The following is a 14,865-nucleotide window of genomic DNA, read 5'->3' as shown; positions in this document are numbered from 1 at the left end:
ACTGTGGCCCGCCGGAAGGTTTTATCCGGCCCGTGGATAGAATTCTAACTTGCCAATGCGTGGCGAATATAAACAGGATACATTATACATCCATTATTTTGTCTACTTTGATTAAAGTTACTTTTTTCTCTTTTTTAACAAAGTACTGATGACCTTTCTACTTTCTCTATTGGTGGAATTGATTGAAATAGTTAGCACAGACAGCTTCAATTGTTAAAATTTTGAACGCAGAAGTTCTTTATAAAACAGCCGCGGATTAGCTCCAACTAACGTTTGTCTTTCTCGAGTATCAGACATATGAAATCTAACAGGTGAATTGTGCTTCGCATGTGGCAGACAGCGCATTTTAAGCTCCAACGAGAGGATTTCTCTGCCGGTGCAAGTTCTAACATTATTTATTGAGTATGTAAAGATTGCACACTATTGTTGCTTCTAAACATGCCAAAGTTTGAGTTTTGCATCAATTTGCTTATCATCAATTTGCTTTATCTTATACACGTGAACAAGTCTTTTTAACTATGAACCTTAGAAAAAATCATTTCAGAAGTAGACTAACAGACAAGCATTTAGCCTCATTTCTTAAAATAAGCACATCTCACTTTGAACCTCAATGTAAGGAACTTTTAAAAATGAAATCACAATTTCATTTATCTCATTAAATATTTATATTAAAACTTGTATATCGTTTTTTTTATTATTTTTATTTTAGAAGTTTTTACTCTGCCCACCAAACTTTTTTTTCTCGCTTTTTGGCCCCCGACTAAAAAAGTTTGCCCATCCCTGCTTTAGGGCAATTTTCTGTTGGATTATTCTGCTCAATTTGCTTTTAAGTTTTTCACTAAATGGCAACTGTAATTCTGAAAACCGGAATTTCCGGTACTCTTTTACCGTATGAATGGAAAAATAATCAAATGAATGGCTTAAATATCTTATATTTTAGGTTTATCATATATAAGTATGTGTTTTTTTTTAACCGTAAATTTCATAACCATACAATAAGGTAATTTTATCAGAATTATTTTTCTCCGTGTTTGTTTCATGAAGAATTTACCTATTTTTACAGATTTTTGCTCTTCGTCCAGCACTTTCTTGTAAGAAAAGGTATATTTCAATAATCGGCTATTTCCACTGTAAGGAGGTGACCAAGATAAATCTAAAGATCGACTTCCGGTTCTTATTACTTTCACATCTTGAGGTATATCTGGCTTTTCTGGAAGAAAATAACATAGATTCATTATATGAAATAGAAACACAATGTTCATATGGAAATCGCAAATAAATTTAAAATAGTTTCATAATATATTAAACTGATTGCTTAAATGAAATAGTTTTTTTTTAAGTTCATTTAGTGGTCGGATAAACTTAGTATAATGAAATGAAGTTTGATTTTATTGAGCCTTTTTTCGCAACTAAATGTATCAACTGCTTGATGAAAAGATGGTGACACAACAAATTCATTTCAAATCATTTGAAAACAAGGTAAACAACTTTTTCATGTATTTGAGGAATTTTGAAACCATAAATGGAAATTTTGAGGGACGATACTTGAAAGCAATGTTTAAATTTTAAGAACTAAAGAAGAAGTTCCTATTTTTTAACTATCTTTATTTATTACGTGGCATTAGTTACCCAAGTCAGAATTTCTGATGGTTTTCCATTGATGGATCAACATAATCTTGATGGTAACCATCGATAATTCAATCATGAACCATTATGCTTTTTGATGGTAACCAACATAAGTAACCATCATCTCAATGTAGGAATTCGGACTGATTTATGATGGTCCAACATAAGAATAGCAACTTGTTTTGATGGTTAGTTCATGTTGAACCATCACCAATTTCCATCATATTGTCTTAGAAATAAAATGTTGGAATGATCATGAACAACCATCATCCCAATGTAGGAATTCGAACTGATTTATGATGGTTCAACATAAAAAAAACAACAAATTGTTTTAATAGTATATTCCTGAGAACCAACAAGAATTCCTATTAAACCATTATGGAAATGTATAGTTGGAACCATCATGAACCATCACGGATTGTTGGTCCATGAGAGTCAAACTTCTCTTGATGGTTAACCATCATAGTATTCAAGTATCATTTTCCATCTGGGAATGATGGAAGTTTGTTGGCATATCAAAAACCATGAACACGTAATGGAAAATGTTGGATGATGGTGACCATCAAATGATGTTGGACCAACATGAATCGCACTGAAACCAACATAAACCATCAAAATTTCTTGATGGGACCACCAAGAACGATATACAGTACAAATGTTAAAAATGATTATTTTGCTTTTATATTTTCTGAAAATTATTTTCTTCTAAAAGTATTTTCTATTGATTCTAAAATTATTTTCTAAAACAATTTTTGTTGCATTTTCTAAAAGGTTGGTACTTTTATTGAAAAACAGGAAAGCCTGTTTATTATTGACAATATATTCAGTAAGCTACTCATCCATCTTTTTCAACTTACCTTGAATTATCAATTGTATGTTAGTTTCATCCTTCCCGTATGAGTTTGTAGCTAGACATGTAAACAAAGCTGAATCTTCTCTGCCCACTGACTCTATCAGTAGTTCCGATAAGCTTCCATTCGAAAAAACAGTTTCAGTAAGACGATACCTTTAAATAATTAATGAAAACAATGAACGAAATGAGATAAGCACAAGTTTTGATCAATAGCCATAATTTTTTTCAATTAAAATTGAAAAGCACTTAAGGATTGACTATGAGAAAATAAGATTTAAATTTGTTTGAAAAACATTTTTAAACGTTTCAAAAATATTTTTCTTTTCTATTGATAAATGTCATATTTATTTAATTATTAGAAAGAATTAATGTCCGAAAGTATGTCCTAATGTGAAGTATGATTAAAAAAAAGTACTATAAAGAAGACAATTTTAATTATTATGACAAATTTTGACATTTCCCAATAAGTTGAACTACACAATAAAATGCGCTTTAGATTTCCTATTTTGCAATCTGGCAATCTTGTTACGAAAATATTTTAAATCATTCTTGAAAAATTTCCCGTTAATGTAAGTTCATTTGATTTCGCTACTTGCCTTATAGATTTAATTTCATGTTTTATTCTATTTTTCTTTATATTTTATTTTCTGTTTTTACGTGATATTTTTACTGATTGGATTCTATTTTATTTGTTGTAATTTTTTCGTAAAAATTTTCTTTTGAGTGCTCCGCACGCTATTGTATTGATATATTTTGCTTTGGCTACATTGATACAATATTAGATAGCACTCCTTTTTGCGGATACAATCGTGTGAGCTGATGAAAAGATTATATCTTTTATTTTCCGCATTCTTATTAATTTTTTCCCCTTTTTTCGGATTTTTCTCCGGTTTCCTGCTATTTTTATTATTATTATTATTTTTCTTTTTCCTCTTTGTTTCATTGTTCCGTAATTTTTCCCGTGTTTTCTCTACAACTTGAACTTATTTTATGAGTTCTATTTACTTGCAGCTTATGCTCAGTAAATATAACTTATTGTTTTTCGTAATTTTCTTCGTGTTGTTTTTTCTTTTTATAATTTTCGTATTTATTTTTATTACGATATATATATACATATATATATATATATATATATATATATATATATATATATATATATATATATATATATATATATATATATATATATATATATATATATATATATATATATATATATATACACTACCGGTCAAAAGTTTGCGAAAATTTTGAAATCTACAAAAAAAAGTTCTAAATTCAAATGTTCATAGAACTGCGAAAAATCATTCAAATGGCATGAAAATTTGATATGTTCTAATGTGAACTCTTTACAGTTAGTTACATATGATCAAATTGCAATACTTTGTTTTTTGCGAACTGAATCCACCTTTTCATCATGAGTTGTTTCTATGGTGAAAAAAGTTGTTAAGTTTGAACACTTGCCAAACTTGCAAAAAAAAATTTTTGTACTTTCCGTTAATAGAAAATAGTTATTTGAACAGTTCTATGTAAGTCCTCAAAATTTCAAATCGATTTGATTTTTTTTGACGAAGTTATAGAATTTTGAAAAACATGTGTACTTTTCTCGATTTTTAAGCATTCCACATTTGCGGTCCTTTGGTCTATACATCTTCGACCAAAGAACTTTTTAATTTTAATGTTTTCTATATTTTCAAATAATTAATATTGATTATAAAACAAATATTCTTATTTATTATTGTAATTATTGTTACTACAAGGAACTTATTATGAATATAATTAAAACAATATCTCATAGATGTCACATTTCATCTAAAATTTGTTTGTTCTTGCAAACGATGCTCTGATATTTGAATCGAAGTCAGTTATGGGACATTTTACAACAGGAATGGAACTCTATATCACTTGAAGTGATTAATGGTTTATTAGAACGAATGCTATGCATATGTAAGGCTATAATAAAAGCAAAAGGTGGATGGTTCGAGGAATCTAAGATTTAAATGTTAATTTATTTAATTACAAAATACGAATAAGAATATGTAAAATATCTGACCTGTTGTAAATAAAATAGTTTAATAAAAATGCAAATTTTTTATACTATTGTTATTATTTTTTTAGAATTATTTATGTAATTATTGTTATAACTTTTTAATTTAATTTAATATAAAGTAAAAATATCACAACAAAACTAATACAGGTAAGCAATAAATATAAACAATAAATATAAACAATAATAATTACAATAATGAATAAGAGTATTTGTTTTATGATAAATATTAATTATTTGAAAATATAGAAACATAAAAATTAAAAAGTTCTTTGATAGAAGATGTATAGACCAGAAGATTGCATATGTGGAATGCTCAAAAATCGAGAGAAGTACACATGTTTTTCAAAATTCTATAACTTCGTCAAAAAAGATCGAATCGATTTGAAATTTTGAGGGCTTACATAGAACTGTTCAAATAACTATTTTCTATTAACAGAAAGTACAAAAAATATTTTTTGCAAGTTTGGCAAGTGTTCAAACTTAACAACTTTTTTCACCATAAAAACAATCCGTGATGAAAAGCTGGATTCAGTTCGCAAAAAACAAAGTATTGCAATTTGATCATATGTAACTAACAGTTGAGGGTTCACTTCAGAACATATCAAATTTTCATGCCATTTGAATGATTTTTCGCAGTTCTATGAACATTTGAATTTAGGCCTTTTCTTTGCAGATTTAAAAATTTTCGCAAACTTTTGACCGGTAGTGTATATATATATATATATATATATAATTAGTAAATAATGAATATATAACTATTTTTTCGGCCCAACTTATCTGGAAAAAAATTCAGCTTCATTATAAGCTGAAATATTTTTACCTTGTCATTAGTTTTGTATTTAATGTCTGCTTATCTTTCGTCCATTCGATGGCGAGCGGCCTCTCGCCAAACGCTTGGCAAGACATTTTTGCGTCCTGTCCTTTCTTTACAATCTCAGCATGGAATTTATTGGTGAAATGAGCAGCAACTGTAAAACAGATTATATTTACGACGGTTATATTTACGACAGCGGTTATATTTACGACGGGGCTTCGAAAAGTACCCATTGATTTAAAAAATTTATTAATATAAGAATAGTATAAGAAAATACAATCAGTATAGGAAAATTATGAAATGGGAGGAGATATGAATGTACGGTTTGCTGCATTGTAATTAGGAAATCATTGGTTTATCCACCATATTATTTAAAAATTGTTATAAAATCCATCAACAGATGGTGCTGTTAGCAGAGGAAAACTATAAAAAAAAATTTCCGAAACAACTATCCTTTGCAGGGACAGCGTTAACTAGTCAGAGACTAAAATTAACAGATATGCATATAAATATTTATATCGGAATAGTCTGACATGCAGTAGAAAATTTATTTTATACTTTGTCCTATCATTCGCCTGATCTGTTCAGGAGTTTTACAATTAATTTTGGAACTTTGCGGGAATACAATGTTTGGTTTCCTTAACAGAACATTGTAAGATTGATTTAGATTGATTAGTTTGGTTAGAAGAATAAGATTTGCAATATTGATGTTGGGTTTCCTTAACAGAGAATTGTATTAAGACGCAGATTGGTTTGTTTCAGATTGGTTAGATGAATAAGATTGGTAAGATAGTGAGATTGATGATAGTAAGATTGATGTTTCCTAAATAAAGATCTTTGTTTAGGAAACCAAACATTGTAAGTTGTCATTTTCTTCAATTCGTTTTACAAGTTCTGTTATTTTTGTGATAGCCGATAGCAATTACGTGCACATGCTCTAATGTTATTGCACATTCTTACCATGAATAGTCAAGCTGATGACTTTGCTGAGACCAGAACCAATTCCATTCGAAGCCTGGCATAAATAGTAGCCAGCATCAATTTCAGCGACGTCTAGGATCGTCAAGGAGCCATTTTCAAACACATGAAGGTGAGAACTACTGCTGATTGGCTTGTAGCTTTCTGGTACGGTACCTGAATTTTTATAAAGAAATAATTTAGATTTTTATGTGTCATGAACTCCATACATTTTGATTTATTTTAAAATTGAGTTACTTTAAAACTTTCAGAAAGCTGTATATAAATATATCAATAAAACTCACCAGACTTTAGATTTTATTTTGCATCAATACTTCTAGGTAGGCGAGAAACATCTAAAAGGTTTCTAAATCACAATTCATTTCGTTTTATTGCTTAGAATTCACCCATTGTATTTTATTGTTGATTGAACGCTTTCTTACGAGGCACTCAAAAATACAAAACGATATGATAGGCCAACATTCAGGATACAAGGCACAATGTTTGATAGATTCTACATAGCAAACTTAATTTATTTATGTCCACATAATTGTATTCCACATATTGCGTCATTTGAACATATCTTTAAGCCGTTGCCAGGCATCTTAAGGCCTGGTTTCTTAGGACAGGACGCCGTCAACTGGAAATCAGCGCTAACCTCTGATTGGTCCATTTGTGAGTTTGATAGTATACGTCCTCGAACGCTCATCTTGAACTACAATTGCCGTCCAACAATTGCCGTCCAATTGCCGTCCAACTCAACTGCAGTTGGATTACAACGTGACGTTAACCACAGAAGCAATGGCGGACAACATCCAACAGCACATTGAAATCAGCCAAGATTTTGATTTTGACATTAAACATAGCTTCTTCATTAATCATAGCACTCTTCATTTAGCTCAGCTATAATATGTTTTTTCTTGGACAAAGTCATTATTTGTTCTCTAAAACACTGGTCGACAATAACCAAATCAATACAAATTCAAAATAAATATTTGTTTACGTTATTAACGCATGCGCAATGAGAGATAATGTCTGCGTTGGACCGACTACTCACGCTGAGGTAACAAAAAAGTATTTTTTTGGCGTCAGCTCTACGTCAACTTTCCGCTGACGCCCAGATAAGGCGCTTATCCTAAGAAACCAGACCTTTAGAGACACACACAAAGGAAATCTTTTTCAGAAAATGTATGCATTTCACTACCCATGATATTATTTTATTAATCTTACACCAAGGAATTCAAATTATATGAACGAAGAATTTGAGTTGGTTACGGGAAATGTACGATAAATTCAAAATAATCCTTTACATAAAAGCGCAATTTATATGAACAAAGAATTTGAGTTAGTAACGGGTGATATACGACAAATTCAAAATAATCCTACACATAAGAACTTAAATTATGTGAGCAAAAAATTTGAGTCGGTAACAGGTGACATATGACTGTGATATAATTCAATTAACATAGTCATTAAGACTTATCATTAAATGAAGGCAACTTTTTATCTGCAAAAGCGCAATACAGGTAGAAAAGATGTCCAAAAATAGTGAAAAATTACCACAAATATCTGGACGTAGATTAAGATTTGACTGTTTTATTTCGTCTCGTAGAATTGAAAAAACATTTATGTAATTAAAATGAAAATATAAATTAGGCCTTTGATGCCTGTTGCAGAAGGCATTTTAATTTTTCAAAATTATTTTATTTTCAATTAATTATTTATTTTGCTGATATTTCATGGGAAAAACAAGAATAATATCGTTTAAAATATTTAAAAGTATATCACACATTTTTTGATAAAGGAAAAGGGGGATTTTAAGCATTTAACTTTTTTTTCTATAATTCTCCCTAACTACATTTTTTCCCTCTTTTTTTGTGTTTTATCTCTATTTTTTTTTAAGAAACTGAGTTAACAAAAGAGAAATCACCTTCCGCTTTTCTCCATGTCAGTCGGGGGGGTGGAAAGCCATCAGCTTCGCAGTCTATCATGACGCTCCGCCCTTTTATGACATCGACATCATTTGGCTCAGTTTTCCAACGAGGTGGCACTGAAGGGCAAACATTAACTTTTTAAGAAAAAAATATATAATTGATAAAATAAAATACAACGCTTATTAAATGGTCATACCCGTACGTTGTAGAAGAAAAGATGTGTTTTTGCAAATAATTAAATGATTGTTTGTGATTCACAAATAAATTTGTAAAGAAGTAATAGAATTTTCGAGTAAGTAATATTTCAAATGAGTTCATAAATCTGTTATCAAAGTAAAATAGATACGAAATAAAACACAAAGTCGTATATCGTCGTCTTTTTCATATTTTGCTGTTCACGTTTCTTCTACGTTTTTTTTTAACTAACATTATACAAAATTAGCTCTAATTCTTTTCAAAACTTATTAACCAGCGTCTCATACATTATAACCGTCCTTGAACAGCTGACCCAATTTTTAGGTTAGCGACTACTGATGTTCAACTCCTTGGCCTTGAAATTTTGAACCCAATTCAGAAGACAAGGGAACTCCTGGATCAAGTAAAGGGAGAAATTTGCCTTCGTTTAGGACGTTTAAATGGATTTAACCCGCATTTGCGTTACATGGAGAGGAAGACCACGAGAACCTCCACGTATAGTCTGACGCCAAAGAGACTCCAACCCATGATCCGTCTACCACTGAGGATATTTCACGTCAGCACTGTGGTCGATGCAAGCCGGATGTGGATTCGTATCGACCAGCCATCGCCGGGATTCGAACCCGGTTCGCCTCATTGGAAGGCGGAAGCCCTACCCTCTAAGGCAATAGAAATTTAGAAAAAATCTAGAAAACTTCAGAATTTTGAAAAATCTTAATTTAAAATAAAGACCGATTCGACCGTAATTTTTATTTCTTACATTATTATCCAGGAACCTTCCTTATTATTCAGGGTCTTTTTTTAAGGAGAAATTTCCTTATTATACAGCAAATTTATCTCAGTTTTTTCCTTCAAGTGGAAAAAAGTGTTTCAAACTTTAATTCGATATAACACATTTTTTAAGTTGTTTTTTTATAAGATATTTTATAGTTGTAAGTGTGTATATATTTAAAAAAATCATGAAAATATCCAGTTTAAATATAAATACTAATCACTGTTAAGCTGCATTATGCATACCATGAATTACCATTGCTACGCTGTGTCGTTCTGATCCAGCTTCATTGCTTGCGACGCATGTGTAGTTGGCTCTGTGTTCTGGCTTCACTGGATCGAAAAGCAGCGTTGAAGAGTAGTCAGCCATGCTGTGAATTCTGACGTCACCATCTTTCTGAAGAACATGCTCGTCTCTGAGCCATTTCAGTGTGATGGGCGGATCTCCTTTAATGACTGTACAAGTCATGCTCAATCGTTGACCCATTTGTACTGATGAAGGCAGGTATAAAGGTTCAATAACTGGACGAACTGTAAAATTAATATATACGTATATATAATATATATATATATATATACAACACAAAGCATATAACATATATAAACACAAAGAAGAATTAAAAAATAAAATATATATTTTTTTTATGGGAAAACCTAAAGGTTCTCGGTTCTCTTCAGGACGCATTCATTCACGATGGTAAATGCAATATTTCAAAATGAAGAATAATTATCCTAAGATAAAAATTATTCATTATAATGGGTTTATATTTCTAAAAAACGCAATTGAAAATGAGTTTGAGATTTAAAAAAAAAATAGCAGAAAACAAACTTACCGACGTGGAGTCAAAGTTAAAATGCCTTAAAAACGGATATACTAATCGAACAGTTAGGAAAAATTCGCTAAGAAGAAAAAAATATAAAACAGTGCTTATAGCTTAAATCGTATAAAATAATTTTTAAAAATATGTTTGGTAAAAAAAATATGAAGCAAATTATATTTCAGTTTTGCCATCTATGAAAAAAAAAATTGGAAAATTTAAGTAACAAAACACTTAATAGGAAAAATAATTTAAAAAAATTAAAATTAATTAAAAATTAAAAAGGTAATCTTTGTAGAGTTTAAATCACAGACGTAAATTAGGAATAAATCATTACAATATGTATATATACATCGAAGAGCCATTACATTATGACCACCCTTAATCTATAACAATGGGCTCGCCCAGGTTTTCATGGTTTCTCGCCCAGGAACAATGTTTTCATGGGGCACATTAGGACCCATAGACCTCATAGAACAATCCCTGACGTCTGTAAGCTACTTGAACATATTTGCAGACAAGGTTCACCCATTCATGACAACAGTTTTTCCTGCGGGGGATGGTGTTTACCAACAGGATAATGCACCATGTCATAAGGGTCGAATCGTCATGGATTGGTTCAATGAACAATCCAATGACTTTCAAATCATGTCTTGGCTCCCAAATTCACCTGACCTTAATCGAATAGAGCATTTGTGGTCCTACTTGGAAAACCAAATTCGTGCTGCCACGCTACACCCTCGCAATGTGAGGGAATTGCAGGACCAGTTGGTGAGCGCTTGGTACCAAATACCTCAGACTACCCGTCAGCACTTTGTGGAATCAATGCCACGGCGAGTGCTAGCAGTTTTGAGGGCTAAAGGTGGTCCTACATGTTATTAGCAGGGTGGTCATAATGTAATGGCTCTTCGGTGTATAAATATACTGGAATGGTTATTCCGTATTCACTGGTGATCAAACTTCAGAGTTTCTTCTACAATTACAGTACAATGCTTTTTTCACTCATCCGTGATCCTAATCGCATGATCTTATGATCATTTAAACGTTTCTAAATTTTAGTTGAAAAAGATATTAACACAGAAATAGCGGAAGATAGCATAATAACAAACATATTTTTATGTTATTAGATACACATAGTTATAAAGATATTAAGGTCTTTGTAAGTAAATTTGTTGAATTTTTATAATGAAATCGAAAGAGAATTTACGAAAGCTTGTTTCATTTCTCTATGCAATGTATCGTAAAAAAATGCATCATCTTACACATAAAAGTAAAAATTAAAGCGAATGAAAATTTTTTATATCGTTGTAATAATAAAAAGAATTTCTTTTAAAGTAGTTACTCATAAAATGCCTTTCCATTTTTTTTCTTTACGAACTAAAACAATAGGAATCTTTTATTCAGATGGAGAACATTCAGTTTATTTCTGAATTTTCTATCTTTAGCTATTTAAGCCGATATTATTCATTTGCATTCCAGAAATGAAAGAAACTTCCATCCCATTGTTTTCATCACAATGTGTTCGAAGTTTCAGGTTTCTTGCGTCTCAGAATTTAATAGAATTTATCTTATTTATTTTTGTACAGAATTTCTGGGAACAAACTCCGAATAGAAAAGAGAAATGTATTTACAATTTAAATTACACTTCAATTGTTTATGAGAATTGCTGATAAAATATTTTAGTTTACATTCATATTTAAGGGAATGCTTCGAAAAATGTTATTCATGTTGTTACACAAACGCAAATAAACGTAATAGGATCTAGATCAGTGGTTCCCAAAGTACCAATAGCCCATTGGGCAGCTCTAATGCGACGTAAATGAACTACAACAACTATAAATGTAAAAAGTAAAAAAAAAAAAAAAAAATCTGTATTCAGTAATTCTATCAAATCACTTAAGCATCTTATGAAGTTTAATTATTTGTTCAGTTATTCATTTCTAATACGATTATAGTCATAAGAAATACTAAAAAATGAATTAAAATATTAATTCTAATGAGAGGAATTTTTTGAAGAAAAAAAATGGAATTTAATTTTGCTGAAAGAATATTTAATCTGAAACTTGAAAAATTTATTGGTTTTTATTTGTGAAAGAAATTGTATTTAAAGAAAAATACTTAGTTTTAACGAACTAAAATAAATGTTTTGCTACTTTAAAGGAAAAACGGAATTCTTTCTCCCATTTCGTAAATAACTAACCTCTTACAGTGATGTAAACGCTTCCCTTCGCGCTTTCGCCTTCTTTGTTTCTGAGGGTGCACGTGTACCGACCCTCGTCGACCATCCTTTCGACTTGTCGAACAAGAAGTGTCCCGTTGGGATAAACAGTCTGCCTATGGTTGTCTGGTAGGCGAATTCCATCTATAGAAATTTAAAATAAATAAATCAATAAAAATACATTAAGTACTGAGACATAATTTGAAGAAATTCAGTTATATGCGTAATATAAATGATGCGAGCAAATGTTGAAATATTAATTGAAATATTTATTTCTACTAATACTGTTTTGCATTTATTATAAATAAAACAAAGTTTCAATAACTTAAATAAATAAAAAAAGCTCTAGAATTAGTTTTTATACTAGTAGGAAGTGGCATCTGTAAAAAAAATATTAATGTTAAGATTATGTTGTGGCATTTCTATTGCTGCTTTGTGTTAAAAACTGGTTTCAATCACTGATGTCGTATACTTTATTTCAAAATTTTACATGATCAACATTTGTGGAGAAAAACCAGCCTGATTTCTTAATTATTTGGGAAAAAAATACTTTAACAAAATTGCATTGAAGGGAGTTACCAAATTTTTAATATCGTGACCTTCTTTTTAGAAACCGTCTACACTATCTACCAATAAGTATTTGAACACCTATGCAAATGACAATATCTGCGGACCTGAGATACGTCATGCCCTCCCCCGGTATATATCGTGTAGGGAACAACATCGGCTTTAGTCCCATGCAAGATGCCTACTGCACTATTTTGGATGACAATGTGCTTCCTACGTTGTGGCAGTTTTACGAGTTGGACCCCTGTTACTTCCAGGACGACAATGCCAGCTGTCATGTTGCGAGGGTCACCAAGGCTTGCTATGGTGCCAAAGGGGTTGAGGCCTGTCTGAGGGGTGAACTGGCCTGTCCAGAGCCCAGACCTGAACTCCTCTGGGACGAGATGGATAGTGGAATTAAGGGGTGTACTATCCGTCCAAAATCGGTGAAGGAACTTACATGTCTTCACCAAGCCGAGTGGACGAAAATACGACTAGGACTAGTGGAAAGTCACACAAGGACTAGTGGAAAGTATACCCCGGAGGGCTCACGCTGTAATTGCCTCTCTTGTAGTGCTCTTTTTCTTTTCAATCACACGCGTCCAAATACTTATTTGTAGAATTGTGTATGTAGGCTTCGAAACCAGATATGACCACTATTTTCACTTGAGTCGCCGATACCACAAGCTCTTAGTATATAAGTAAGTTATCACTTATGAAAAGAAACGTCTGATGAAGTTGCTTAAACGAGTGTCTTAAATGTTATAGCAAATTACATTTTGTATGTTTATGAGTACCAAAAGTTTAAAATTAGAAACTAAATGAAATATGTAAATAACCTTCGTAAAGATGAAAACTAAATTGGTAACATCGGTAAAAATTTTGGCCCCCAACTAAAAACCTATAAGTGGCATATATTATAAACTTGCAGCATCCACAACTCATTTTGTGTTACTAGAAATATCTATTCGAGAAAAGTATGTGTATTTAAAAAAAGTATATTCTTTGTTGGTATTTGAATGTTGAGAGATTTTAAAATATTTGAACAATTTATTTTTCAGATATTAAGTATATTCTGCAAAATTATTAACCTAGACCAGTGTTTCCCTAACTTATGACTTTTGTGTACCCTTTCTTGTGTACCCCTAATTTTTACTATAAAAAATTGCACAAAAGTTAAAAATCACTACTGGCTGTTGACACCACTAATTATTAACTGTTACCTCTGCAAAAAATATTTAATAGAAAAATACGTAATCGTAAATTTTCATAGCTAGCTTTGTTTTTAAATAAAAGTTTTTGAAATTTCCGCTTGTTGCAAGATAATTTGCATAAGAACGCGTACCCCCGCTAAACTGTTCGGGTACTCCTGGGGGTACGCGTACCCCACTTTGGGAAACACTGACTTAGACAATCGTGTCTATGGAGAAAAAGATTTGGACGGAATATAATTTGGCATAAGTAGTATTCAGAAAAATTAGGAAAATGAATTAGGAAAATTCAGAAAAATGAATGCACGTAGAAAAATAAAGTAATAAAGCATTTTGTTTTTTTTTAATAAAAAAAATCATAAGAAATTCCTTATTATGAAAAATAATATTGTAATAGTTTTCTTAATTTTATTTCTCAAAACATTTTTTAACTATATAATATAGAAAACAAACACTTTAGATTAAAAAAAAGAATTATGTGTTTAAAGTAGCATGTTTTTCGTTTCAACCAATGACCATTACATTCTTAATCAAAGTTCTTTCTTTCTTTTTTTTCAATAAACATTTATATTTAATTAATGAAAGTATTTTTGTTCACATAAACAATAAAAACAAAACATCTTCTTTGATTTCAACGATAAAAAAAAAGACGCATTTGGAGAATTGGAGATGTGGAATTTTTCGGAAGTTTCAAGTAAATTACAGTTCATTAAGTGAATGCGCTGAAGAATGTTGTCTGTAATACTGTAAGATTCGAAAATAAATAAAATCTAATGTTCCGGCTCTAATGAAGATTCCTTTCAAAGTACCATAGAATGAAATGAGCTCTAACTATCTTTTTCAAATCTTTGATTTATTCGAGGTTGCTTAAT

At 30.9% G+C, this 14,865-nt stretch overlaps 1 protein-coding gene across 1 annotated transcript in view; it reads right to left on the bottom strand.

Moving 5' to 3' along the window:
* Positions 1-14,865, bottom strand: part of LOC107444320 (cell adhesion molecule Dscam1-like) — a 230,960-nt gene that overhangs the window by 114,998 nt on the left and 101,097 nt on the right. Inside the window, exons 9-15 of the mRNA XM_087158837.1 lie at positions 12,219-12,380; positions 9,447-9,731; positions 8,231-8,350; positions 6,304-6,477; positions 5,350-5,497; positions 2,484-2,632; positions 1,052-1,210 (exon numbers count right to left, since the gene is read on the bottom strand). Of these exons, the coding sequence (XP_087014963.1) occupies positions 1,052-1,210; positions 2,484-2,632; positions 5,350-5,497; positions 6,304-6,477; positions 8,231-8,350; positions 9,447-9,731; positions 12,219-12,380 (1,197 nt within the window). The remainder of the gene's footprint in view (positions 1-1,051; positions 1,211-2,483; positions 2,633-5,349; positions 5,498-6,303; positions 6,478-8,230; positions 8,351-9,446; positions 9,732-12,218; positions 12,381-14,865) is intronic.

This window comes from Parasteatoda tepidariorum, chromosome 3 (assembly GCF_982258835.1).
Source record: "Parasteatoda tepidariorum strain Cologne lab strain chromosome 3, Ptep-v5.0, whole genome shotgun sequence".
Lineage (NCBI taxonomy): Eukaryota > Metazoa > Arthropoda > Arachnida > Araneae > Theridiidae > Parasteatoda > Parasteatoda tepidariorum.
Note: the sequence above shows the minus strand (reverse complement) of the source record. Positions and strands in the feature narration are given on the sequence as shown.